This window comes from Penicillium samsonianum (assembly GCF_028829775.1).
Source record: "Penicillium samsonianum strain IBT 33392 chromosome Unknown utg000003l_segment0_segment0, whole genome shotgun sequence".
Taxonomy (NCBI): domain Eukaryota; kingdom Fungi; phylum Ascomycota; class Eurotiomycetes; order Eurotiales; family Aspergillaceae; genus Penicillium; species Penicillium samsonianum.
Window position 1 is genome coordinate 3,090,292 of NW_026643261.1, and position 24,689 is coordinate 3,114,980.

Consider the following 24,689-nt stretch of genomic DNA (forward strand, 5'->3'; position numbering starts at 1 on the left):
ACGTGCCCGAGCAGGCCTTTCAAGTCAAAAGGGAAAAGATAATGGCTCGTCTCATAAATTGATTCGAAAAAAGCTATAAACAATGGCAGATTCACAGATGCAACACGTTTAATGCTTCTTCGACCTCTTTCTCTTCTTACGTGTGCCATCTCCTTCTCTAATATCAACCTTTTCTTCATCAGCAGCCTCCTTGGGCTCACTAGGTTGGACATCCCCACCGAACTTGAACACCGGCCCATTCTCATCACCGAATGTGTCCTTGCGCCACTCGCGAAGCCGGGCCTTCTTGCCCAGCTTCTTCTGATCGCGCCGCTTCTGCTCTTCTTCGCGGAAGGTGGCCAGCTTCTTCAGACCAGCGAACTTGTTGAGCTGTGTGTCGTCCGCCATGAGGATATCCCGTGCCGTCAAACCAAAGCTCTGCGGTGAGGTTTCGCGGTAGCGGAACTGTGTGGCGTTCTTCTTTGTAGCTCCAGGAAGCAAGGTGATGTCGAGATCCAGGTTACGCTCAACCGCATCGTCAATGCGAAGACGGTCTTTGCGGGCCTCACGTTTCTGGATCCGCTTCTCTTCGGCCTTGCTCTTCTTCTTAGATCCGGAAGCTTCGTCGTCATCTTCGTCTTCAGCTTCTGATAGTTCGAGTGTGGGCTTCGCTTCTTCATCCTCGTAGTCTGGGACCAAGTCGTTGATATCGATATCGTCATCCCATGTAGGCTTCTTAGGATGCTTCTTCTTCTTGTCTCCCTCATTGTCACTGCCCTCGCCTTCCTCCCCGGCGTAATACTCCTCGCCAAATCGTTTTTGCATCTCCGCTTCCCAGTTTGAGTCGTCCCAGGAAGCGTCCAGGAAGCGGGACCAGTCGTCGTCCGTGAAGTGTGAGGCACGGAGTCCCGCAACCTCCTTGATTTGCTCCACCTTTTTCTGGAGTTCCTCAGTCTTCAGTTTGCGAAGACGATTCTTCTCAGTTTCGCGCTGCTTCTTCTCCTCATCCTTAAGTGCGCGCTCGGCGTCGCGAATCTTCTTACGGGAGCTCTTGTCTTCGCGACGGACGGATTGCTTGTTGGTGAGATCACGAGAGTGGGTGACTATCACCTCGTTCAACTTGTTGGGGTCTTCGAAGCGGAAGTTGTATGCTTCTTCGATAGCTTCCGCCCTTTCGACATCGTCATCCTCATCTGAGTCAAATGGATGCAGCTCTGGCTTGTCGGCGGGGATCCAGGCTCGTGCTGACAAGAAGTTGGACAGGAAAGTCTCGGGGTCTTTGTCCGCATTCTCGATATCGAGTTTGATTTCAGATTTGGGCAACGAAATTTCCTGGCCGGGCTTGCGGACCATGAACTCGTCGGCATCTTCCATCTCTTCGTCGGACTTGTCTGCCGCTCCGTGCATCTCCTTGACAATAGCATTCTTCAAGTCGGCTTGCTCTTGGGCATAGGTCCTTGGGGCATTTTCCTCTTCAGCTGGGTTGACACCACTTAGAAGATTTTCCGTATGGTATTGTCGCAGCGTCATGGACTTTTCCTTGGGGCCCTTTCCGGCATCGGCTTCCTCTGGGTCGAACTTGGTGTAAAAGCTGGCATCTTTGTCATAAACGCGAGGATCCTTGGAACGAATAGCATTCAACGTCGCCGAGATTTCAGCATCCAGAGCTAGTGTAGCGAGCTCTGCATCGTCATCTTCTTCTTCGGAGTCGGAATCCTCAGAGTCTTCGCCTGCGCGGTTTCCAAGGCTGGAGGACTTGCCATACTTTGCTTCCACTGTGAATCAAGCCAAGGTTAGCATATGCGACTAGGGCGCAAAAATTTGGAGTGTAAGCACGTACATCTCGCAACTTCTTCTCTCTTCTTGTTGTGTTCAAATCGACGAGCGTAGTCTTCATTGATCTTGAACCCGGTATCAGACGACTGGTTGCCGAGGAGAACTCCACCAGCATCGTCCCCAGAGTCGCTATCGCTATCTTGATCCAAGAGCTTTCGCATTTTCTTAGAAGGAGGCTCCATTTTGTGTGATCAGGTATGTGATTGAAGGCCGACTTCAGTGAAATCCCCAAATGGCAGAAATAAAAAAAATCTCATACCGCCCTGCCTAGAGAAACCACCTTCTTACATAACTAGTGCCTTGAAGATCAGGCACCAAGGCAGGAACCCCATCCCTGACGTAGCCAATTAGATCATCCGGAGGCTCACATGAGCAGGAGGAGGTCTCAGGCAAAGTCGAGACCGTTACAAGCCGGAAAATCATACACGTGGGATCTCTCCAGGCCTTGAAGTTGAATTGATCATTGAGTGGCATGAACGAGAGGAGGCCCATACACACCTCTCGCATCTCGGTCTTTGCTCGCGTCAAGTGTATGGTTGGAGACATGCACTAGATGTCGACTCAAGCACAAACCCCGTTACCCCAAGTTGGGAAGCTTCTGAGCGTTGTGTGAGTATTTGATATGCCTGATACTAGAATTATCTTTCTTGAATACTAATGTATACGTCTATTTTCAGCCCGGTCGGTCTCAAAGAAGCTGCACTCGACTCGCCCACCTTTCGTGCCACCACCCTCCATTTCTCCGATCAGGTCGATTTTATAGAGAAATGGCTCGACGGATATGCCAAAGCTGCAACAAAGCTTTCCTGTGAGCTGACTGCTCTGGAGAGTGTAGTGAGCAACTTTCTTTCCTACTCGACACATCCCCTCGTTGTCTCGGAAGCGGTCGTTGACCATGATTATACACTTTTGGCTATGAGGAGATGTGGTGAGGGATCTAAAGATCTTTGGGGTGGACTCATCACAACAACCAGAAAGTTGGAGTCGTTGATCTCTGAACCCATTCGAGATTTCATTCAAGAGGATCTGCGACATTTTAAGGTATTGGAGACCCCCGAACCAACTTGTTCTAGTGCAGGATTATCTGATACGGCCATAGGAAATTCGTCGCAACCTCGAGCAATCCCAGAAATCGTACGATTACCTCCAAGCTCGATATGCCTCTCAGTCGAAGTCCAAGGAGGCCTCGGCCCTGAGAGAAGAAGCGTTCCAGCTGCACGAAGCCCACAAGGCCTATCTGAAAGCGGCAATGGATTATTCAGTACAGGGTCCTCAGTTACGAAATGCACTTGACCGACTTCTGGTCAAGGTTTCCTGCGATCAATGGCGGGAATTCCGGGGATTTCACAACCACAACAGCGGGACCTTCACGAAATGGTCCCGTGAGATGGATCGTATCAAGGGTTGGCTTCATGAGATGGAAGGGAGCGAGAAATCATCCAAACGAGAGCTGCTATCCACCCGGAAGCACATTGAGGAAGCCGCGGAGTTTGCGGCTCGACCGTCTCGTGAACTGGAGGACTATAATATCTCGACCGTTCCGTACCTTGGCTCTCGTCCTATTTCGACACTTAATGTTAGCAAAGAGATGCGACCAGAGAAGCAAGGATGGCTGTATTTGCACACATTGTCAGGAAAGCCCACTCGCACTGTTTGGGTTAAGCGGTGGGCCTTCCTCAAGCACGGCATATTTGGGTGTCTTGTACAGGGCTCTCGTACTGGCGGCGTTGAAGAGAGTGAACGGATCGGTGTACTGCTTTGCAGTATTCGTCCTGCATTCCAGGAGGAACGCCGGTTCTGCTTCCAAGTGAAGACCAAGAACAACACCATTCTGCTGCAGGCAGATAACCAAAAGGAACTCATGGAATGGATTGGTGCCTTCGAGGCGGCCAAGCAGAAAGCGTTGGAAAACCCCGCAAGCACAGATCTTTCGGTTTCTGGAAAAGTCACAGTTCAAGACCCTGCATTTTCAATTTCTCAACCTCCGGCTTCCGAGTTCGCTGCAGATCCTGCTGACTCTTTTACCCCCCATACGAACGATGAGCCCGGAGCGGGAGATCGCAGTATGACGCTTCCTGTCCCAGACCGTGATGGACATACCATGAGAAATAGTACCGATATTGGAAACGGCAGAAGACCCACAGGCTTGGACAGCGAGAGTTCCGCAAGAGAACATGCAAGAGAGCATACCTCTAGACTCATCCAAAAGTTGGATCTTCACCGCAAATCCAACAATGCGGCTCCAATATCTCCTTCCATCCCCGGCCCTGCAGGTGGAATAGCCAGTCTTATCTCTGCCAGCCATAATATTCTCCCTTACAGCAACACCGGTCCACTCAATGTGAATGTCGATGACAAACGAGGTCGCAGTTTAAGCAACGTGGATGAGCCTGGTTCAAGTCTTGCACCTGCCACGCTCGCCAATCCCCCGGCACCCACAAGCATGAGCAAGGCAGCAGTGGTTGTGAGCAACGAAAGAGGTATTGGATTAGGTGTATCTGATAGCACAGGTGGCATGCCTAGTGGTATGATGGCGAACCTGTGGGGTAGCTCTAACTGGGGTTTCATGAACAAGCTTCAACGAGAACAACACCAGATTGATGGAGTGTCTGATGACACCACAGAAGGCCGGCCGTCTTCCACCTTGAGCGATACCTCAACACCCACGATTGCCGCACAGCCTGATGCAGCGGGTGCTTTAGCGGCACCCCGACAGCAATCAGGCCCACGCCACAGACAGACAGTAAGCCTTGATGGAGATGATGTTAAGCTCACGCAAGTTGCTCTGGGTATCGGGCATGAATATCCCAGCTACTATCCTCAACAATTGAAGATCCAGGATGCCCAGTTCAGATTGCTTTTCCCAGACGTCAAGAGAGTGGAAGCATTGGTCTTGGTGTTCAGAGCCACCTGGAGCCCTAACGACCAGCAAGAGTTCCCCGGGCGAGCTTATGTCACAACAAGGAACATCTACTTCTACAGTCATCATTTCGGACTGGTTTTGACTACCGGTGTGTCTTTGGAGTCCATTAAGGAGGTAACTGCAGCTCCTGGACGAGACTGTGACTTCCTTTTCCTTCATACTATTCCACCCCTCGGTAGTGATACTCCTGGCCGTGTCACGATTAAAACTTTCCTTGAACCTCTCCGACTTCTTCAAAAACGGCTCAACTTCTTGATCCAAGGCTCCATTGCCGTTGAGCAATTGACTTTGGAATCTTTGATCAAAGCACTGATCAAGATGGACACTGGGTCTCCAACCCGAACTTCCAGTGCAGATAGCTGGGAAGATCTCTCGTCCGGACTTGCAGACATCAAACATGACGGGGGCAGGGCTACAGACCTGGGTCATGCAAAGGACATTCGACTCCCTATTTACATTGATAAGGATCTTGAGCTAGATGGAGGCAGGGCTGGCCGTGGTCGGGATATTGCTAAATTCAGACTCCCAACACAACCCGTGGAGTATGTTCCACAAGGTGATCTTGTTTTGGTGACCGAAAAGATTCTCGACATAAGCCCTAAAGCTTTGTTCCATATATTATTTGGCGACAAAAGCGCCGTGTGGCAGCTTCTTTTACATGAGAGGCAAGCTCGAGGTTCGTCGATTCTAGATTCCCAATCACTTATACATGGCTGACATTTCAAAGACATCAAACAAGGCCCATGGGCTAGTACAGAATTACGGCATCTGAAGCGTGACTTCCACTACAATATCGGCACGACAGATATCCTTGGTAGGCTTGATTATTGATGATCTTGAGGTCGAGCCACGACTGATTTTGTATAGGTCGTACACACGAAAATGCAATCTCGGATTATCAAATCATCGACGTTCTCAACGACCATCTGTGCTACGTGATCACAGATAAGAAGACCCCATGGCATCTCCCCTTCCGACGTTCGTTCCGGTTGGTTAGCAAGGTTGTCATTACGTTCCAGGCCAAGTCGAAGAGTAAGCTTGCTATTTATACAAAAGTCGAGTGGCTGTGGTCTCCCTACGGCCTCAAAAGTGAGTCCTCCCCTCCGTCCTCCCACTTGAGTAGAATACAATAATCTAACATACCCAGGTGTGATTGACAAAAAAGCAAGTGATGATCTAGAACAAGACTCCTTAGATCTTGTCGACCTAGTTAGTGACCAAGTACGTCGATTGGGTGCACACAGCCGCACCAAAAAAGCTATCACGATCTTCGGCCACGTTGGACGCCAAAACCACGTCTCCCAATTCAGTGGCGCTGGTTCCAACCTGAAGTTGGAACCCCGCAAGCCTCGAACACAGCGTGCCATGCACGAGCTTCTTCTCGAGACCTTCTTGTCATTCCTCGAAACTAGTGTTTCATTCCTAATTATGTGGGCTTTTGGCGTAGTTCGCTGGTCTTGGAAGACCGTGAGCGCACACAAGATCATCCTGATCATGTTGGCCACAAGTGCAATTTTGAACGGATACTATTCTTCGCGGGATAGTTGGGACTGGTGGCACGAGAGACATGCAGGAAACTTCATGGCACGGCTGGGCGTACAGCCAAACCTCGTTATGAGCAAATCCATCTACATGCGGGATATTGATGATGCGGTTGCAAACTCCACAATCTGGCCCGGTACCGGCAATGCCAGTGATTGCTTTGCCACTTTCCACGAGCAGACCACGCGGTATTCCGAGATGCCTCTGTCGCTCAGTCCATCGGGACCCCGGGATGCATTGACCAAGAGCGCCATTAAACGCTTCCAACAAACCCGTGAGCGTCTTGGCATGTATCGACACAACCTTCTCGTTGCATTGCGTGTCGTGAACAGTATCGAGAAAGAGGTCGTTCAGACCGAATGGGAGCGTTGGCTCCGCGAGGAGGTCCGGCGCTGTCGCCAGGTCGAGGTTCTCCTTGGCGGAGAGGACACTCAGGGCGATGACTCGCAGACGGGCCGAAAGGCCCAAGCTGAGCGTGTCTTCGCCGAGCATGCAGACAACGTCAAGCAGTGGTATGAGGAGTACTGCTCGAGTTGTCGAATGGAGCAAGAACAGGTCATATTCAATGATCGTGGTGACCTAATTCCTTGATTTTCTTCCTGCTGCAGTTTCTAGCTGCCTCTGCGCATATTGTCAAACCTTCTGTACAGCCATCTAGCATTTCTTGCTTATTGCTTATCACTATACCCTGTGGCTAGCTGATCATGTGTCAACAAAATTTCTAAATTTCTTGTGTATAATTTCGGCGCATATCATGCAAGTCGTTGTTACTTTGAATGTACTCTGGATACTATATGGATAATGTCATTTCATTGCTCGTTTGAATGAGTATTCGTCACATCATGTCGTTAACCCATGAGGGGTAAGAATGCAATATGTAATCATATGAGAACCACCCAGCTCCGCACACTCAGTTCTGCCTCGGCTTTACCTCGCCGTCATGCACAACATAATACGCCACCGTCCCGTCACCACCCATCCCCTTATCCACCATAGCAAGCAAAAACCTTTGCGTGCCCCATTCTTTGGTCAAACGAGCCTCCTCCTTCTTATCATAGTACTGAGCCAGTTTCTCTGCCTTTTTGGGATCCAGACCCTCCGCCCCCGGCTTCATGCTTGTAGGATTGACAGATCGATCATGCTCCTCAGCCTTTTGCTTGAACTCAGGAAGCCGATCAAACACAGTAGCCACATGGCGCAATGTCCACGGCTGACCCTGTGTAGTTGGTACCACGAACATACGCTCCGGCTTGAGGTCGTCTTCGCGAATCCCATTTTCTAGCATGTACAGCTGCTCGTCTGGATGTGTGTACACGCGGTGTGGGGGGTAGCCGGAAAGCAGAGGAATTGGTTCTCGTGGTGGTTGGTTGGGGTCTTTTTTTGATGTCTTTGAGTCATCTGCCTGTCCAGGAATGATGTCTCCAATTATAGAGGTCCAGAGGTGTTGGTGCTCGAGGTTGTGCTGGACTTGGGCGGCTGTTGCGAGGTGGGGGGAGTCGTAGCCTTTTTCGGTGATGTGCTTGGTGATCGCCGATGCATTGGGCCGTTTTGTGGATTCCTGTGTGTCTGCCATCATGGATATTTTCTTGGAGGTTTTTGTCTTGTACGACTTAAGCTGAGGGAGCTCCGGTCGAGAAACCGCAAACCTTGGGAGCTTCACCGCCTGTATAGATCTGATTTATTGACACCGCCTTCCTCAATTAGATTGTATAGTTGAGATAAGAAGTTAGTAAGTTCTTGGTTTAATTGAGAGATTGGAAATGATAATTTGAGACTGTCAAGTCTATTCTTCCTTTCATCTTTTGATCTTGAGTTCAAGTAAAAAAAAAAACAAAAAAGTTATGTGGGGTGGCGATCATAGACAAGATGAAGTAAGAACACATGGCATCTTGTTATTCTTTTGGTTTCAGGTCCAGGAATCCTCCAGGACCCTCATGACAACCTAAGACTATTTTCGACACAGGGTCCTTTTCCAGTCCCTTTTGCATAATTCATATTGCCCTGTCTTGTTCGAGTTGCTTGCATTTCCAACTTGTATTCCGCCCCAATTTGTCGCAATGGGACGGCAAAAGCAAGCAGCGCCGCTCCAGAGAGCCCCCTCTCAATTAATGCACCTCTCAGAAGAGTCCGACGTGCCACGAAATTCTGGAAGTGGCAACACAGATATACCTTCCCCCGCCAATGGAATCGTGTCCGAAAAAACATCAGCGGCCCTGGAGACCGTCGCTGACAGCCCTGGGCTGACGCAACTTGTGATTTGCGTTCTCGGTATATATGCGGCATTGTAAGTGCCTCGACCGGCGTTTCGCCTGATTTCTGAGACTGGCCAAAGAAACTAATAAGACAAAAGCCTCTCTTGGGGTGTGCTACAGGAGGCGATCACGACGACCAGCTATCTCGTTCGCCCTGCAACCATTGCGGAGCCAAACCCTCCAACGGAGCGATTCACCTACTCGCTAGTGCTGAATACGGTCCAATCTTTCTTCGCGGCCATCACCGGCTTTACATACCTCCTATTCTCAACCCCGAGTGGCCAAAAGATCCCATCTATCTTCCCCACACGTCGGATCATCTTCCCCCTGCTTCTAGTCGCAATCTCCTCGTCACTTGCGTCACCCTTTGGCTACGCCAGTCTCGAACACATCGACTACCTGACCTTCATCCTCGCCAAATCATGCAAGCTACTCCCGGTCATGGTCCTGCACCTGACCATCTTCCGCAAGAGATACCCCTTGTACAAGTACGGCGTTGTCCTGATGGTCACTCTCGGCGTCGCAACTTTCAGTCTGCACCACCCAGGAACAAGTAAGAAAGTCGCTGCCAAGGACCAGTCTGGATCCTCCGGATGGGGTATCTTTTTGTTGTCCATCAACCTCCTCTTGGATGGCCTGACCAACACCACGCAAGACCACGTCTTCTCCTCGCCCAAGCTGTACACCCGCTTCACCGGACCCCAGATGATGGTCGCTCAGAATGTTCTTTCGACCATTCTAACTTCTACGTACCTCCTGGTCATGCCGCATATATCACAGAGCGGGATTTTGCATAACCTCCTGCCCTTCCCCATTCCCCCGTCCACTGAGACTGAGCTGATTGGTGCCTTCTCTTTCCTCTCCCGCCACCCAGAGGCGCTGAAGCATGTCTTTGGGTTCGCGGCATGCGGGGCTGTTGGGCAGCTCTTCATTTTCCACACTCTGTCTCGCTTCTCCTCACTGCTGCTTGTCACCGTCACCGTAACACGCAAGATGTTGACTATGCTCCTCAGCGTTTTCTGGTTCGGACATTCTCTGTCTGGCGGCCAGTGGCTAGGGATCAGTCTGGTCTTCGGCGGCATTGGCGCTGAAGCAGTGGTACAAAGATCAGAGAAGAAGGCAAAAGAGCGGTCGAAGATTGAGGCTGCGAAGAAGGAGTTGTGAGATGTTTTGCTTGGCTCTGTAGATAGGATTTCATCTATAGAGCATTTAGATTTCCAAAATATAAAGCGAAGTTACAACTTCTGCGTGGCTTCTCCTTTTACATATTTTCTCAGGTCTTGTTGTGGGTATATTATTGTGGCCGTTTGTCTTTTACAGGCGTAAGTAATGGGAAGAAGCTCACTTCCGCCCCTCAACCATGATGATATGATATCCAAACCCGGTCTTGACCTCAGCATACTTGGGATTTCCCGTCGTGCTGGTTTCAAGCTCAAAAGCAACATTCTCAAATGCAGGGTCCAGCCCGCCCTTCGTCTTCCATCCGAGCGACCCTCCTGCAGAAAAGAAATCAGTCCTGTTCATTTCGTCCCTCAGAGAGGTCTACTTACCTTGTCTAGCCTTATCCTCCGAGAATTCACGAGCAACCTCATCAAACTTGGTGCCATTGCGAAGCTTCTCAAGGGCTTCTTCTTTCTTGGCGTGTTTCTCGCACTAGACATGATTAGAATGAGCTATATAACAACCCTTTCCCCTGTCTACAGGATCTGGTAGTATATGGGCCAGCTCCCTGCATCATAGATAGAGGATCCGAGATTGGAAAGAGAAGAGCGAAAAAACATACAAGAATGTGCCGCACGTTAATTGACTGTGCGCCTTTCACAGCTCCTCCTTTTCCACCTTTGCCCTTGGCGTCATCGGCGGAGGTATCCTTGCCCTTGCCCTTGGCGGCTTTGGCGTTGTTCTTGGGGGCCATTTTGGACGAGAGGGTTCAACAATATGTTGTTATAGCTGCCTCGGCCGCTGGTTGTTCGGATTGAGCTGATGTGGGGGTGAAATATTGTTGCCTGAGGTTGCAAGGCAGAAAGAGTGTGTGACGTGGATGCGGGTGTATTATTGTAGACTCTCTACTCTAAAGAGTTATACATATGGAATTATCCCGCTCAAATGCTGCAGTATCTTGCTTTTCTACAAAACCATTCATCTTTCCTTTGACTTCGCCCACACTGCCAACTTCTCACCAATAACTATTGCTGAGACAAAAGACCACTGAAGTCAGCAAAATCGAGGGACTAGGAACCACGTATCTAGTACTAGTCCGAGCTTGGAAAGCAAATGGGATTCAATCTTGAAGCTGCACGAATCACCGCATTGCCCGAGGATGCATTCTATATATCGGACTTCATTACAGAGGACGAGGAGGATTGGTTACTTCAGAAGGTAAGCGCCAATGCTTTTCTTATGAGTATGTGTTCTTAGAAACCATGCCTTGAACGATTGATGTTAAATACTGGACGAATATATGTGCTTGTCATTATGTCATTTCTCTTCGACCATCGATGCATAGACGCCGAATGTCACTTATTCATGTTCAGATCTCACTCACTGCACCAACTCACAGGTACAATCAGCGCCGCTGCCGCGCTGGACCCAGCTCTCGCACCGCAGACTTCAAACATGGCCATCAGCCCTCACCGAGAGTAATGCTCTTCTTGCATCGCCCCTACCAGCTTGGCTTAGATCACCGATCGTTGAGCCGCGGTTTGAGGCACTGCGTATCTTCAACGATGCGCCACACAAGGCGCCCAACCATGTCTTAGTAAACGAGTACCAGCCTGGACAAGGGATCTTGCCGCACGAAGATGGAGCAGCGTACTATCCCCTCGTTGCGACAGTGAGCCTAGGAGCGCCAATTGTGCTCGATTTGTACCACAAACACACCCAAGGCGACAGGGAAGAAAGCGGTACACCAGCCAAGGCCGGAAGAAATGTTGCCGGGATACCCGACACAAATCGAAGACCTCAATACAGGATCTTGCAGGAGAGACGGAGTCTGCTGATCACGAGGGGCAAGATGTACACGGATCTTCTGCATGGCATCACCGAAACGACGAGAGATGAGGATCTAGGCCCGCACTCCATCTGCAACTGGGAGCTCTTGCGGGAGAGGGAACCGTACCAGAGCGGGTGGTACGAGAGAAAGACGAGGACTAGCCTTACGTATAGGGACGTGCTCCATGTTGTGAAGATGGGGAACACCTTGAAGTTTTTAGGTGGGAGGTAACGAGTACCTCATTTCCAAATTCCGGTTCTTTTATTTATTTTTAGCTCTATGTTAGTAGACATAGGGAATCATAAACCACCAGTCCTGCACTGAGTCTTTGCCGAACTTTTGCGTATACCACTGCTTGGTATTCCGAGCTGTCAGACCCAGGTTGACCGCGACGAAAGCCAGACAAGACAACATAGTTTTATTGACCCATTCACCTCGCGGCGCAGCCAACAGCGCCAGCGATAAGTAGACCACGCATTCTGCGCCGTAGTGGGGACATACAACACCGCGGAACATGGGATGCTCCGGGAGGGTGTATTTTTTCAACGAGTACAGGTAGTGATGGGAGTCGTGCTGCAGACCAGACGCCACCAGGAAGAGCGGGACGAGGAAGAAAGTGCGCAAACTTGGGGCGTTGGTCATCTGCAGATGGGCAATGGTCAGATTTTTGGTCAACAGAGTACCGGAACCCTCGATCCAAATGGCAACTCCTGCCGCTAGGTAGAAACCCAAGCCCAACAGCCAGTGCATAAACCACATCTGCGATGACGAAGGCTTTGAAAAGACATGGCACTCCCATAGACGCCGGGATCCCTGTACAGCCAATAGCACACAGCAAATCACCAACTGAGTCAGGGACATGGAATGCCGTTGATGGTCCTCACTAACGCGGGATGCGATGGCTTGGAACACCACACCCCGCGATAGCAATTGGGCAACCCAGAAGACCGACGACAGGACAGATGCAACATAGAAATGCGTGAAATAGCTATGTGGCACCTGCCAAGTAGCGAGATAGTCAAGGAAGCCCTTGCTCTCGGTGGAGGGGTTCTGGGCGCGAGGTGGTGCAGAGCTGGTGGCCGAGGTCGCGCGTGGGCCATAGGTGAGGAAGCGGGACCGTAATGAGGTTGGGATGCTGATCGAGATGGTCTGCATACGAGAGGGGTTGGCGTTAGTTGGGTGCGTCTGCAGGAGGTGTTCACTATCACCACTATCACAGGGCGTATCGTACCGTGGCGGCGGCCAGCAGGAAGAACGCGCGTAGAGCGTCCACGGCATCCATGCCGGTGGCTTCCAGGGTGTTATCGACCCATTGAGAGATTAGATACATGGCTCTTGGATGAGCCTTGGTTTTCCCCCCTTCTCTCTTTTGTTTTTTTCCCGTTTCTGTTTCGTATTTCGTTTCTAATTTAGTGTCATTGTGATGATATCAGTGAGATGTTTTCGGGAGGTGTTTATTGTGGAGAAACCCAGCCCTCCCGCCGATCCTTCAGCTCTCGCCAACGGGGGGCGTTTGGAGTTAGTTCGGCCTCGGGATTAGCTTGGGAATTAGGGCAATTGGGGTAGATTACAGATAGAGGTCCTTATGTACCCAGTACGGAGTATAAGTTAGTTCTAAGTGTATTCTATACCTAGATATTTAATAACGATATTCACACAGGCCGAGATATGGGCTGACACGCTGAGTGGCGACTTGGAGGCAAATCCACTTGACCGCATTTGGTCTAGCCTGGATACGCTGTTTGCCCGGTTTGCAATTTCCAAATTAGGGTTAGTGGTCAGAGGCCCCCCCCTTTTTTCACGGTATCACGGTATCTGTCGTATCGTCTCCCGTATGGAGTATCTATGGATATTCACCTTCGGAACAGGAAGGACATTCAATGAAAAAAGAAAAAAGGAAAAAGGAAAAAAAAAACGAGTAAAATATCAAGAGCTCTAACGTCGACCCCCTCTAAGATACAAGCATGTTTCCAGTAGTCAAAATCCCCACCTGCAGCTCGATGATTCTACTGTGGCCAAACCTGACCCAGTGAGGAGCCCTACGCCCAATGAATCCAGTCCCATTCCTTTCCCTTCCCGCTTTTCCTCTTCACTTCTCTTTCTTCCCCCATTCAACTCCCAAGGTAAAAAAACAACCCTCGATTTCACCCTCGACCTATATACCTATACCAGTAAATCCAATATCCGGACTTCCTCGATCAACATCCCGTATCGCTCCCGTACCCCGGAGCGGTATTGCCCACGTTTCAAGACTCTCTTTGCGGGTGAAACCCGCGATCCAGGATCGACGTCCGCGCACAACTGCTGGCGTTGTCGACCACGGTTGTTTTGTCGGTCGCGTTTCCGCCCCAAAATGACGAGCGGCATTTCAAGTCTTCGAGTGCTATCGCTATGAGTGATGTCGAGGCAGTCTCTTTACCAGCTGCCCTGGACGTCGGTCAGAATAGGCTTGCCACAGTAAAGCCAGACCCTGTTGGTCCTTCATCACCGGGCAAAGCTCGTGCAGATCCCCACCCACGGGTAGACAGCGATGGACCGACACGTGTACATTCAGAAGGGGAGGAGGATGGGCCTCCTAGTCCTAGGGCGGATTCGGAGGCGGAGACAATAATCCAATCAGGTCGAGAATCCTTGTCGCCGGAGAAGAAAAGAAAGCATATAAAGCACGATCCGAGTCGCCATGAGCCTAACGGAACCGATGGACATCAGCGAAAGAAACCACGGGTGTTTGGCGACACTTGCGAACGGGAACGGGAACGGGAACGGAGCCCTCCTTCTCGAAGCCACCGAGCAATTTCGCCATCGGTAGTAAAGATTGAAAAGGTCGATGATTCTCAGATGTCAGAAACGGAAGGTGTTGCCAATGGAATCGACCGTGCGTCAGAGATAGCTAGCGCTTTCCGTAAGCGAAGCTTAAGTGACAGTGCCGAGGAACAACGAGATCGTCGTCGCGCAAACTCCCATGCAGCATCCCATCCTGTGCGGGAACTTAAACATACCAATAATACGCGCCTCTCCAGACCTCCATCCAACACACGATCACTCTCACCCAATCGACCATCCCACCAACGGTCTGCTTCGGGCTCTCGGTTCCCGAAGAAGAAGGCGCCAACCCCTGTGCTCACAGACTCTGGGCGACATAGCTCCGAAGATAGACAGTCGACCTCCTCCTCTCAAAGCGGTTCCCCACTGCCGGGGGCGCATTTACGCAAGCTTGGCTCTGGAGTCGGTGCGTCCGCGTCCCCTGCTAAGCAAATGGGACCGAAGAAGCTGCGTGACAAGAGCGGCCGGACTCCTCTTGCGCGGGCGTGCGCGGATCGGAAACATGATCAAGTGATGATGCGCCATGCCGAACGACCGGAAGACATTAATATCCCCGATAATGCAGGCAACACCCCCTGCAGATCGCATCGCTTGCTGGAGAAGCCGAAATTGTCAAGTTCCTGCTTGATGCAGGCTGCGAGATTAACACTAAAAACATTGACAAAGACACCCCGTTGATTGATGCTGTGGAGAACGGGAATGTGGAGGTGGTCAAACTCCTGCTTGATGCAGGTGCAAACCCGCGAACTGTGAATGCCGAAGGCGATGAGCCTTATGAGTTGGTTCCGTCCTTTGTAGATGATGATGAGTATGACGAGATGCGGAAAGCGCTTGCTGACGCCAAGGTCAATTTACGGCCTGGTCGACGCTCAGAGGAACATACAAGACCAGAGAGCAAGGAACCTTCCTCGCGACGAGCTTCGGCGGTCAGAGGATCGGCAGCTAGCCCCCGAGATTCGCCTCCGATGCGTAGCCCCCTCCAGTGGGCGCAGGAAATCGACGAAAGGGTGGGCGAAGCGAAGCCACGAGAAATGACCTTCTGTGGACGAAACCCACATTTGAGAACCTTCGAGAGTTTGCTGCCAAAGGCGATGAGGCTGGGGTGGTGAGCATTCTGAATATTTTGCAGAAAGCCGACAATGCTTCCTTGATTGCTGCGGCAAAGGGTGGCCACCACGATGTCCTCTCTCTTTTGTATGCGATGGGAAATGCAGACGCGGATCCAAACCCGTTGCGTGGTCAAAAACCGGGTTACAACACACCTATGCTTGCTGCAATTGGCCGAGGTAACAGCGCTGTTATCCAGCTCATCCTAAACCAACCCGGATTTAACCCCACGCGACGACTGTTTGAAGAAAGAACGTATTTTGAACTGTCTCGTGGTCGACAGGGTGAGAACTGGGAGGACGAGTATCAGATTCTGAAAGAGGCGTATGAAAGGTTTGGAGGTTCCGACAAGCGTCGCAAAGACGACTCACCCCGCCGTGCTCGTGGGAAAGAGAAGGAGGAGAAACGTCCCCCACGCAGAGGATCTTCCTCCCCTGTCGCGCGCAAAAAGCACAACACCAGCCCCAACGCCAACAGAAATCGCGATTCTTTGAAAGACATGGATCCAATCAAAGAAAAGCGTCGTCAAAAAGAGCACGATCCATCACGACCATCGGATTCCTCCAAACCCAAATCTTCATTATCCGCCAGACGAGACAGCGAGTCTAGTGGGGTGGCACCCAACGAAGACATTCGAAAGAGACGCCTCATTGCTGGACGTCGCCCCCAGGAGCGTAGACCGAGTCTCTTCTCATCTGATTCGCTCTCTGGACGCGAAGAGGCACCGAAGCCGCGTGTTGATACAGCACCGGATAACACATTGTCTTTGAAGCGCATTCGCGCTGATGGGTCCCCGGAACGATCTCGTTCGCGTGGCACGGATAGTGATCGCTTATCTCCCGAGGCGCGCAAAAAGAAGAGACGGGTTGTCTCTGAAGATAAGTCTTCTGGTGCTACACATGGTGCACCAAGGCAACCTAATGATGCCAGCAAACCCCATCCTCGCCGACCCCACGAGGAATCTAATCGAGCTGCTGAACCTCAACCACACAAACCCACCGACGCCTCCAAAAAACCCCCAACCCGCCCAACGTCACCCCGTCATGATCCCGCCAAGAAGAACGGCGATACGAAAAGGGAATCGCACGAGCCTAGAGCCGACACCATGGAAGACACAATGGCCGTCGCGAAACGTATCGAGCTTGAAGCTCATGAGCGTCGACGAGCCCAGGCCAAGAAGGCGGAAGAGGAGCGTGCCGCGAACGAAAAGCGCATTGCAGAGGAAGCCGAGCGCGATCGACTTGCCAAAGAAGAAGCCGAACGCGTGGCCCAGGTTGAAAAAGCTGAAGAGGAAGACCGCAAACGCAAGGAGATTGAACAACGACGCGCCAAACAAGCCGAAGATGATCGTCTGAAGCGGTTGGAGCAAGAACGCGCTCGAGCCGCTAAGATGCGCCGTGATCGCGAGGCAGCAGAGCACCGACGCCGTGAGGCACTTCCCAGTCGCCTTCGTGTTGCAGCGAACCTCGTGGGCTCCAACAACCCCCGTGCGAAAAGTCATGAGTGGCTCAAGTCTTTCATGCCTCTAGTTACTGCCCTCACCCGTCAACTCGATCCTAGCTGTGGTGTGGATGTCGCCGACGAGAAATGGATACCGAACTACTTGGTTGCGCCTCTTCTAGCTACCAATGATCTGCAGCTTTCGCAATACGCCAGCTGGGAGAAGCGAAAGGCGACACCGACTCAACGTGTGAATCTGTGGCGAGTCACCCGTCGCATGTTGACTCATACGGACGATGTTGGATTCCAAAGCTCGAGCATCGGACAGATCATGCAGAAGGATTGTGACACGCGCCCCAAGTATTTCGAGATGGAGCATGTCTTCTGGATCCGAGTAAGTTTTCTTGAGCCTGCAGGTTATGCTCCTCAACTAACAAGTTTCTTAGCTTTCTGATTTCACAGACCTCGTCCCACACATCCCTCACCTGCACGGCCTAGAACTGCAGTTCTTGAACATGCACGTCGATCCGGAGCCGCCGACGACTGGCGCAGATTTCGGCACTCCCCAACTCAATGGCCATGGCCCGGGATCCTCAGTCGAAACCAACGGAACCGGTCTCAATGGTTATGGCCCTTCTAGGCCTAGTACATATGTCTAGTTTTGTTTTCAGCGTCTTTTCGCTGGACCCGGCGCGATGTCAGCAATTCAGCGAAGCGGTGTACAGGGCGGATTCTGATTGTACGATTATGATACCTCTTGCGTTCAGTGATGATTCTACTATTGTTAGGTAGTTTTGCTATGGTTTCTTTGTAGTCACTGTGGTCATGAATGTAATCATGCATGCCCGTGTTCAAATAACACTCAGTTCAAACTCAACTTACCTCCTCGTACATATTTATATAAATGTAGATATTTGTAGTAAGGTAGTAAATCCCATATTAAGTTAGAAAACCCAAAGGTTAGATTAAAAGTGCCATCAAACCAAACCTGTCGCATTAACATACAAACATGGATTGTATAGATCCATGGATGGGATAAGCATATCACGTGACTATGTTTGCGGGGACCGCATGACATAATCGTAGGGCACACACAGCCGAAAAAGTCGAAATAGCGGGAAATTTCACGCCGCCCGCACCACCACTTAATTTCTCTCTCCAACAACTCTACTCTTCGAGGATCATCCGATTTCAAGCATAACAAGCAACAAAATGGTATGTTTCATATCCGCGAATTACCCTCACACCATACCCGCACCCGCCTCAGATCTAGTCACGACAATTGAGATGCTGGAATGGACATGGCCGGCGAGAGCGATTGCGACGCCGCAGTAGAGGCTACCCCTCGTCGGCTGTCTTATCTATGCGCTGCACTGGTCCAGTCCAATTCCAACTCTCAAGAGTCACGACAACGATCCAAGCAATAGAACCTTTGAAGCACACAATACTAACAATAGTACTCTAGTCGGACGGAGAAGAGCCCACATCCCCCATCGCCCCCGCTGAGGAGGTCGAGGTTTCTGCCGATGCCGGCAGCGGCCAGATGTCCGTCCTGGACGCCCTCAAGGGTGTTCTGCGCGTCTCCCTGATCCACGACGGTCTTGCCCGTGGTCTCCGTGAGGCCGCCAAGGCCCTCGACCGCCGCGAGGCCCACATGTGTGTCCTGAACGAGGGCTGCGAGGAGGAGGCTTACAAGAAGCTTGTCGTCGCTCTCTGCTCCGAGCACAAGATTCCCCTTATCAAGGTTCCTGACGGAAAGATGCTCGGCGAGTGGGTCGGTCTCTGTATGTTTTCCCCTTCTATTGATACAGGATATTCAATTTGGGGGTATATTTGCTAACGTTTTGTTCTTTAGGCACTCTCGACCGTGAGGGTAACGCCCGCAAGGTTGTCAACTGCTCTTGCGTCGTTGTCAAGGATTGGGGTGAGGAGTCCCAGGAGCGCTCCGTTCTCCTCAACTACTTCCAGACCGAGCAATAGATTATTTCTACTGAGCGGCTGTGAGTAGCAGGCCTCGTTTCAGGCGTCGGGTTGACTGGGGGGCTTTGTGGTGGGGATCAAAGGAGGAATACATGAGGGATAGATCAATATCGAAACTACCAGCTGGACTCGGAGTATACTCTCTGGATTTGGTATCTATGTTAGTGGAGATTTGTGATGTCTCTATTTGGTCTTTTGAACCGGTCATTTCGAATCACCTAGTCTATAGCCGTGCCCCGTTTACTCGGGTTCGCGGCACCAATGGCATCTGGACATCTTGTCTACTTTGACACAAACGATAAAATAAGATGTGATAGCATCTGTGCCTTATTGTAAAAGCCTTCTAACGTAAGTCCAGAGAAAAGCGCACTTTTCGGCTCGAAGCTCAAAGTCAGACGGAAGTCCACAATCCAATGAATAAAGACAAAACACTCGATCGACCTCTTCAACCTGTTCCTGCACAGAACGTTCTGGACTGCGATTATGGCCGTGTCAATTGAAGAAGGACAGTCGCTCCTGAGGCTATATCTATCGTAACACTGGGAAACATTACCATTTGGAGTCCAGCAACACGACCAGTTCCTGCTAGGACCTGATAACCAGCCCATTTATTTGCCCTAGTCGGCCGGCTGGTAATGTTTTACGTGATATCAATCGATGGTATATCGAACCCAAGACGACACCGGGTTGTGTTGACGAGCACATATATGGAATGGGAAGAGGGCGACGTCAAGGGCCTGTACTGACACAGCTGGCTTGGACCGGATTTTCACGGAGAGACCTTTCTTAGAGATTTATATCAGGCCAACGCTGACCACGCCGATGGAGGAGGGTTTCAAGTTTCTGGAATAGCTTGACAAGCTTCGAGCTTGGACACAACTCGAATTTATCGCGAAGTCATAAAAGGTCGCGACAAGGACGAGGATGCAATTTATTAACGTTTTCCTGGAGGAAAGCTGCCGGTTGTTGGGAGTGAGATGTAATGGAGGAGCGAACAGCTACAGCGCTGGGCCGGCTATAGGGGATTTGAAAGGGAGTATTCGGTACAAAGCAGAAGGGACCCAGCTATCACAGGGAAAAGTATTGGCAGGAGACATACGAGGCTGCAGAGTATGATAGTATGATGTCAGTGATCCTAGAGCATCATGAATTGTGTAATGAGGATCTATGACAATGCCAACCGCACGAAGGCTGAGATCTCCGTTGAGTGTAAGACTTAAGAAAAAGGAAATACTGAAAATGTTAGATTCTCAATCCCAAAATCGATATGCCAAAGCACCGACAATGAGGAGCGGCAGGATACAATAAGCAACCATTGCCAAAATGGAGATATAAAAGTTCATAAACGCAACGCTGTATAACTTTATCCCATGTTGTAGAAAGAAGTTGAGTGTAGGCTTCCTTTCCGCAAATGCACTCTCCGCCATCAAAGAGTAAAGAATGAGTACAACCACCCAAAGACCCGAGAAGCTGATAGTACCGTCTAATAACAACGTGTTCATCTTGCCGGGATCACGGTCTGCCGCCCAGGAGATAACTGGAAAAATTAACATGGCTAGATGTATATAGATCAGATTGGGTATGTTGGGGTGCGACATCCAATCATTGTCGGGGTCGTTGCGATCCGTGGTAGTTGGGTTTGGTATAGAAAGGAGTTCGGGCCGGGGTACGGTTTGACCGCCAGAGAGAGGTTGTTCTTCATCTTGTGCGGGAGTCTCGTCTTGTGTAGGAGTCTCGTCGTCTGCGAGGGGCTCATTTTGTGCGCTAATGTCATCTTCTACGCAAGTATTAGACCTTTTAGTTGATCCTAGATAGCAATCACCAGATTTGACTCACCTTCCTGGAAATACTCGATGATTGTGATGAGCGGTGCGGCCAGTAATACCGCAGAAGCAACTTGGCCAAACGACCAATTGTTGAAACCAGTCAACGAAGCCTCGAGGCCCATCTTTTCCGGTCGATATATGGTCCCTATCAATCGGATAATACCATATACAAAGGCGACAATTAACCAGACGACCTAAGGCCAAGTCAGAAAACATGGGATGTAATCAACACACGTCCCATATGAGATATCTGACCTCTTTAATGGCGGAATCCCACACATCCACGAGCACCAAACACGTGAAGTATACAGATAAGAGGGGAAGGTAGCAAAGCATCAATTTCAGACTCTGTGGCGAGCCAGACGGGTGGCTCCAATTATACACAATGCGTAGCAACCTTCGTACGTGTCCTGCAAGGAAGGTTCTGGCTCGTCCAATAATACCAACTGAACGTGTATCGTAGAGATTAATCACCCTCGAGGCAAATCCAGAGATCATCAATATCATCGAGAAAGGCATCGACAAAAACGCCGAATTCATCTCCGGACGAGCGCGCATATAACAGACTGCAGGGTCACTAAGGGTCGGATGATCGCCATTGTCTGCGTCAAAGGCCCAGCGATAGTTTCCAGTGAAACTAAGCCCCACAATCAACAGTACCACCAATACACCCACTGCCAGTAACCTCAATATCCGCTCTATAGGGTGGTCATGAAGATGGTTGCGCAGAAGCGTTAAGCAAGATAACTGAGTCAGGCAGGAAATCCAGGCCAGGTGGACAATGACCAGCCAATGATAGGTTGACAGGCCGCATCTGAGCTGGATATACCCGCTGATCAGGATGGAGAAGCCTGTCACGATTTGTATGTCGCTGAATGCTCGGATGCACTGTTTTTTTCGAAGTTATTTTTAATCATTCCTGGTTCACCGATCCGATCTCATAAGATTAACCCACCTTGAGTAAGAAGTCTGCAAGTTTTTTGCCGCCATTTTTGACGAATGGTGCGTGCCATAGGATTAATTTGAGCTGTGTTAAGACACCTTCGTCGATTGGGTTAGGTCGAAACGGAGTTGGTAGAGTTTGGCCATCCTTTTGAAACGGGTCGCAGGTTGGATCGTAGACGGCGACGTAATGGAGGGAAATGATCACTACAACGAAGCCGGCAGTCACGATACTGTTGATAATGTTCTAAGAATGTGAGATGCGCCCATGGCCGATGAGAGAAAGGCCTAGGGGGAAACTCATACCCCAATTCCAGTGATATCGCTGTTTTGAGATAAGGCGGGGGTGGGAGCTGAGCAGTTGAAATTGCAAGAAGACATAGCGTGGCCGACAACCGTCTGATTCCTTTCCCGTATATCTATCAACGTGTCTCTCTATTGTAGACCTCTGTTGAGTTGGCATATACCCTTAGATTGTTATGTTGAAGTTGTAGGCACTGTGTGTTTTCTATCCTCGCTTACGCACGTGCTGGTGAGGCTGAGGTTTATTGGCAAGTGCGGTCTCCGCTGTTATATGTCTGGAATAAGTCATCTCGAATATAAGTAATGCTTAGCACCGTGGACTTCTATAAAACTGCCAAGGAAAACATTTCTGAGGTAGGCACATGTATTTCTCGCTACTCCCCGGGATTCTCCTTAAAGATGTATTTCATTATATTATAATATATAATATCAATAGTCCACGGGTTGTTGAAAACCACCTGGGCAGTGAAGCTTGATATTTGTCTTCCTAAGCTCTACAAGTCGGGCATTTTCCCAATATCCTTAGATCATCCTAGACTTGTATTAAGAAGAGATTTAATAGAGTGATGCTTATAAGTGATTAATCGTGTCGTCGTACTCCCCGGGGCCGTATACCCCAGGGATGTAGGGCTACATACACACCGGATTTTAGGCCGATCGATATGGCTTTCTCTTTCCACTTTAGTGCTCACCCCTTGCCGCTTTTTGATCACTGAGTAAAAGTGAGCACGCCTCTGAGAGGTTTTTATAGTATGTATATACCGGAATGATTCGACTATTTAACCCTAATATCTTTCTATAGAGTGGATAAGGATCTGTAGTTAGTTATGTTAAGGGGGATGTTAGATGCCTGATTTGTTATGCAACACATAGTTATAACTAGTTAACTAACAGATCCTGTTTGTAGATAGCAGTAGCTCTCTCCGTTTCTCTCTCTCTTCCTTTTCCCTCTCCGTCCCTTTTTTCCTTTAGCGAATCGATTACGCTATTTTTCCTATTTAACCTTATCGTAATACGATTCCCAAGAGAAAGGTGCCTTGTCCCGGTTGGCAAAAGCCTTGGGTCATTTTGAGAAGAAGTGTTTAAACGATGGGGTATGACCGGGTTTTAATCGGTGGACAATTGATGAGAATCCCGGGAAGGCTATTACCTTATTGTATATTAATCTGACCAAACTAGATAGTATGTGGTCAGATTCATGCGCATAGTCACTGTTCTTTATTACAGTTCCAATGCCAATTATCAGCCTTCACTTTCTGGCGGAGAAAAGACCGAGTTTATTCTACCACGAGGCTAATACCATTTATGTAAATCAAATATTGCATAGCATTGATTGGCTTATGCTGTCAGATACCACACGGCAGTTTTGGAGCGCATAGTGGATTTCTGAGGCGACTATTCAAAAGCGAGAAGACGACACAGTATGTAGTGATCAAATGGGGCAATCCAGCAGCAGCCCATCCTTCGAGGGATATCTGCTGGCCGTCGAAGCAAGATGAAAGCAAAGAACAAACTCAGAAGTAAAGGATAAAGTAAATTGATCTCGGTCCTCGGGTGTGATATATATAGACTGCGTGGCCATAATATCTGCGCAATTTGTGTGAGGGCCACTACAAGAAAAAAACGAACGGACAAAAACAATATTCGTCAACACAGTTAGTCCTTTTTTGATCCCACCGCCCGGTCAATTAGTTTCACTGATTCTCACAATTCAGCTTTTTCCCCCGACTGCCCAGTGGACCATACTCAGCTTTCTCCCAAGACTGCCTAGTGAGCCAAATTTTGACCGACTGTAAAGAGTCCCCAGCAACATCACAACTCAATACCATAACCGATTTTGGCTTACTACTAACAACTTCTTATTTTGTACCCAGAACCTCACCTAGATCAAGCTTCTTATTATTGTCCGTATCAAACCTGCGCTGATTAGTAACGGCATTATTGCGAAACTCGTGTAGATATGTATACTCACGAATAAAAATGGTCGATGTAGGAGAGGTACAAGCTGGGCGATACTGCATGTTCATGGCCCACATTTTCATTCACCCATGAAATATACTCTCCCAAATCGACGTCGCCTGAATTGTCGACGTCGACTGACTTGAACAGATGCTCGACGTCATCAGCCCGCTTCATTAAAAATGGTAGGTCTCGCTTCCTGGAGCTCGGATATCGACAATCTATTTGCGAATAAGGTTAGGATTCTGTCTCTAGAACCGTGTTGAACAGATCGGGATGAAACATACCACAATCGCAACAGAAGGCATTACATGGGCCCTTTCCACAGCAGGGAGTAGCCACAGTACCATCTGCGCAGATCCATTGGCCATTGGTGAAGTCGAAGTGCGCATCACAGCAGTCTGCTAGTGACACAGCCGCCAAATGAGAAAGGAAAAGAAGCCCAATGGTGACGAGCATTTTGTTAGAATAAGAGAGATATAAGCGATTGCCTGTAATGTTTTTACGGGTGAATTCTTGGTGTGTGAAGATTGATTGACCAAATAAAAGGCATGGAGTGTGTATCCGCACACTTTTATATTTGATTTCTTGCCTACAAGATGACATCTATTGAATTCATTTCTTCCGCAATCTCCGAGTATCGTTTCTTTGAATACGAACTATGAAAAAAAAATTACATCAAGACATTGGGCCTCCGAACCTTCCATTGACGTAGTTTGCACAACTTTATCTTGGAAATTTTATCTGAGATTGGCCTCGAACCTGTTAGGTTCGTATATTTAGAC

The 24,689-nt window shown here is 49.7% G+C and overlaps 12 protein-coding genes across 12 annotated transcripts; 5 read left to right on the forward strand and 7 right to left on the reverse strand.

Annotated features, from left to right (window-relative positions):
- Positions 1–108: 108 nt before the first annotated feature.
- On the reverse strand, positions 109–1,997 carry N7471_004760 (KRI1 family protein; the record flags this gene model as incomplete). The annotated part of the gene is made up of 2 exons (XM_057277479.1): positions 109–1,754; positions 1,820–1,997. 2 exons carry the CDS (start codon positions 1,995–1,997, stop codon positions 109–111), a joined length of 1,824 nt encoding a protein of 607 aa, XP_057137089.1.
- Positions 1,998–2,368: 371 nt separating this feature from the next.
- N7471_004761 (uncharacterized protein) lies at positions 2,369–6,871 on the forward strand (the record flags this gene model as incomplete). Its single annotated transcript, XM_057277480.1, has 6 exons — positions 2,369–2,424; positions 2,493–2,856; positions 2,915–5,414; positions 5,466–5,552; positions 5,606–5,827; positions 5,886–6,871. 6 exons carry the CDS (start codon positions 2,369–2,371, stop codon positions 6,869–6,871), a joined length of 4,215 nt encoding a protein of 1,404 aa, XP_057137090.1.
- Positions 6,872–7,190: 319 nt separating this feature from the next.
- On the reverse strand, positions 7,191–7,853 carry N7471_004762 (uncharacterized protein; the record flags this gene model as incomplete). Its single annotated transcript, XM_057277481.1, has 1 exon — positions 7,191–7,853. One exon carries the CDS (start codon positions 7,851–7,853, stop codon positions 7,191–7,193), a length of 663 nt encoding a protein of 220 aa, XP_057137091.1.
- Positions 7,854–8,337: 484 nt separating this feature from the next.
- On the forward strand, positions 8,338–9,696 carry N7471_004763 (UDP-galactose transporter HUT1; the record flags this gene model as incomplete). The annotated part of the gene is made up of 2 exons (XM_057277482.1): positions 8,338–8,564; positions 8,631–9,696. The coding sequence occupies 2 exons, from the start codon at positions 8,338–8,340 to the stop codon at positions 9,694–9,696; spliced, it is 1,293 nt and encodes a 430-aa protein (XP_057137092.1).
- Positions 9,697–9,873: 177 nt separating this feature from the next.
- On the reverse strand, positions 9,874–10,447 carry N7471_004764 (peptidylprolyl isomerase; the record flags this gene model as incomplete). Its single annotated transcript, XM_057277483.1, has 3 exons — positions 9,874–10,028; positions 10,083–10,185; positions 10,316–10,447. The coding sequence occupies 3 exons, from the start codon at positions 10,445–10,447 to the stop codon at positions 9,874–9,876; spliced, it is 390 nt and encodes a 129-aa protein (XP_057137093.1).
- A 359-nt stretch (positions 10,448–10,806) lies between these two features.
- Positions 10,807–11,755, forward strand: N7471_004765 (uncharacterized protein; the record flags this gene model as incomplete). Its single annotated transcript, XM_057277484.1, has 2 exons — positions 10,807–10,911; positions 11,093–11,755. The coding sequence occupies 2 exons, from the start codon at positions 10,807–10,809 to the stop codon at positions 11,753–11,755; spliced, it is 768 nt and encodes a 255-aa protein (XP_057137094.1).
- A 51-nt stretch (positions 11,756–11,806) lies between these two features.
- Positions 11,807–12,854, reverse strand: N7471_004766 (putative 3-oxo-5-alpha-steroid 4-dehydrogenase; the record flags this gene model as incomplete). The annotated part of the gene is made up of 2 exons (XM_057277485.1): positions 11,807–12,673; positions 12,756–12,854. The coding sequence occupies 2 exons, from the start codon at positions 12,852–12,854 to the stop codon at positions 11,807–11,809; spliced, it is 966 nt and encodes a 321-aa protein (XP_057137095.1).
- An 833-nt stretch (positions 12,855–13,687) lies between these two features.
- N7471_004767 (uncharacterized protein) lies at positions 13,688–13,891 on the reverse strand (the record flags this gene model as incomplete). Its single annotated transcript, XM_057277486.1, has 1 exon — positions 13,688–13,891. One exon carries the CDS (start codon positions 13,889–13,891, stop codon positions 13,688–13,690), a length of 204 nt encoding a protein of 67 aa, XP_057137096.1.
- A 24-nt stretch (positions 13,892–13,915) lies between these two features.
- Positions 13,916–17,553, forward strand: N7471_004768 (putative histone deacetylase complex subunit (Hos4); the record flags this gene model as incomplete). The annotated part of the gene is made up of 4 exons (XM_057277487.1): positions 13,916–14,832; positions 14,913–15,273; positions 15,321–17,288; positions 17,341–17,553. 4 exons carry the CDS (start codon positions 13,916–13,918, stop codon positions 17,551–17,553), a joined length of 3,459 nt encoding a protein of 1,152 aa, XP_057137097.1.
- A 553-nt stretch (positions 17,554–18,106) lies between these two features.
- N7471_004769 (40S ribosomal protein eS12) lies at positions 18,107–18,874 on the forward strand (the record flags this gene model as incomplete). Its single annotated transcript, XM_057277488.1, has 3 exons — positions 18,107–18,109; positions 18,360–18,678; positions 18,750–18,874. The coding sequence occupies 3 exons, from the start codon at positions 18,107–18,109 to the stop codon at positions 18,872–18,874; spliced, it is 447 nt and encodes a 148-aa protein (XP_057137098.1).
- A 1,250-nt stretch (positions 18,875–20,124) lies between these two features.
- On the reverse strand, positions 20,125–22,023 carry N7471_004770 (uncharacterized protein; the record flags this gene model as incomplete). Its single annotated transcript, XM_057277489.1, has 5 exons — positions 20,125–20,681; positions 20,711–20,894; positions 20,935–21,588; positions 21,656–21,889; positions 21,949–22,023. The coding sequence occupies 5 exons, from the start codon at positions 22,021–22,023 to the stop codon at positions 20,125–20,127; spliced, it is 1,704 nt and encodes a 567-aa protein (XP_057137099.1).
- A 1,647-nt stretch (positions 22,024–23,670) lies between these two features.
- N7471_004771 (uncharacterized protein) lies at positions 23,671–24,428 on the reverse strand. Its single transcript, XM_057277490.1, has 3 exons — positions 24,192–24,428; positions 23,918–24,125; positions 23,671–23,862 (listed from the first exon to the last, which is right to left on the reverse strand). The coding sequence occupies exons 1-3, from the start codon at positions 24,361–24,363 to the stop codon at positions 23,805–23,807; spliced, it is 438 nt and encodes a 145-aa protein (XP_057137100.1). The 5' UTR covers positions 24,364–24,428; the 3' UTR covers positions 23,671–23,804.
- Positions 24,429–24,689: the final 261 nt, after the last annotated feature.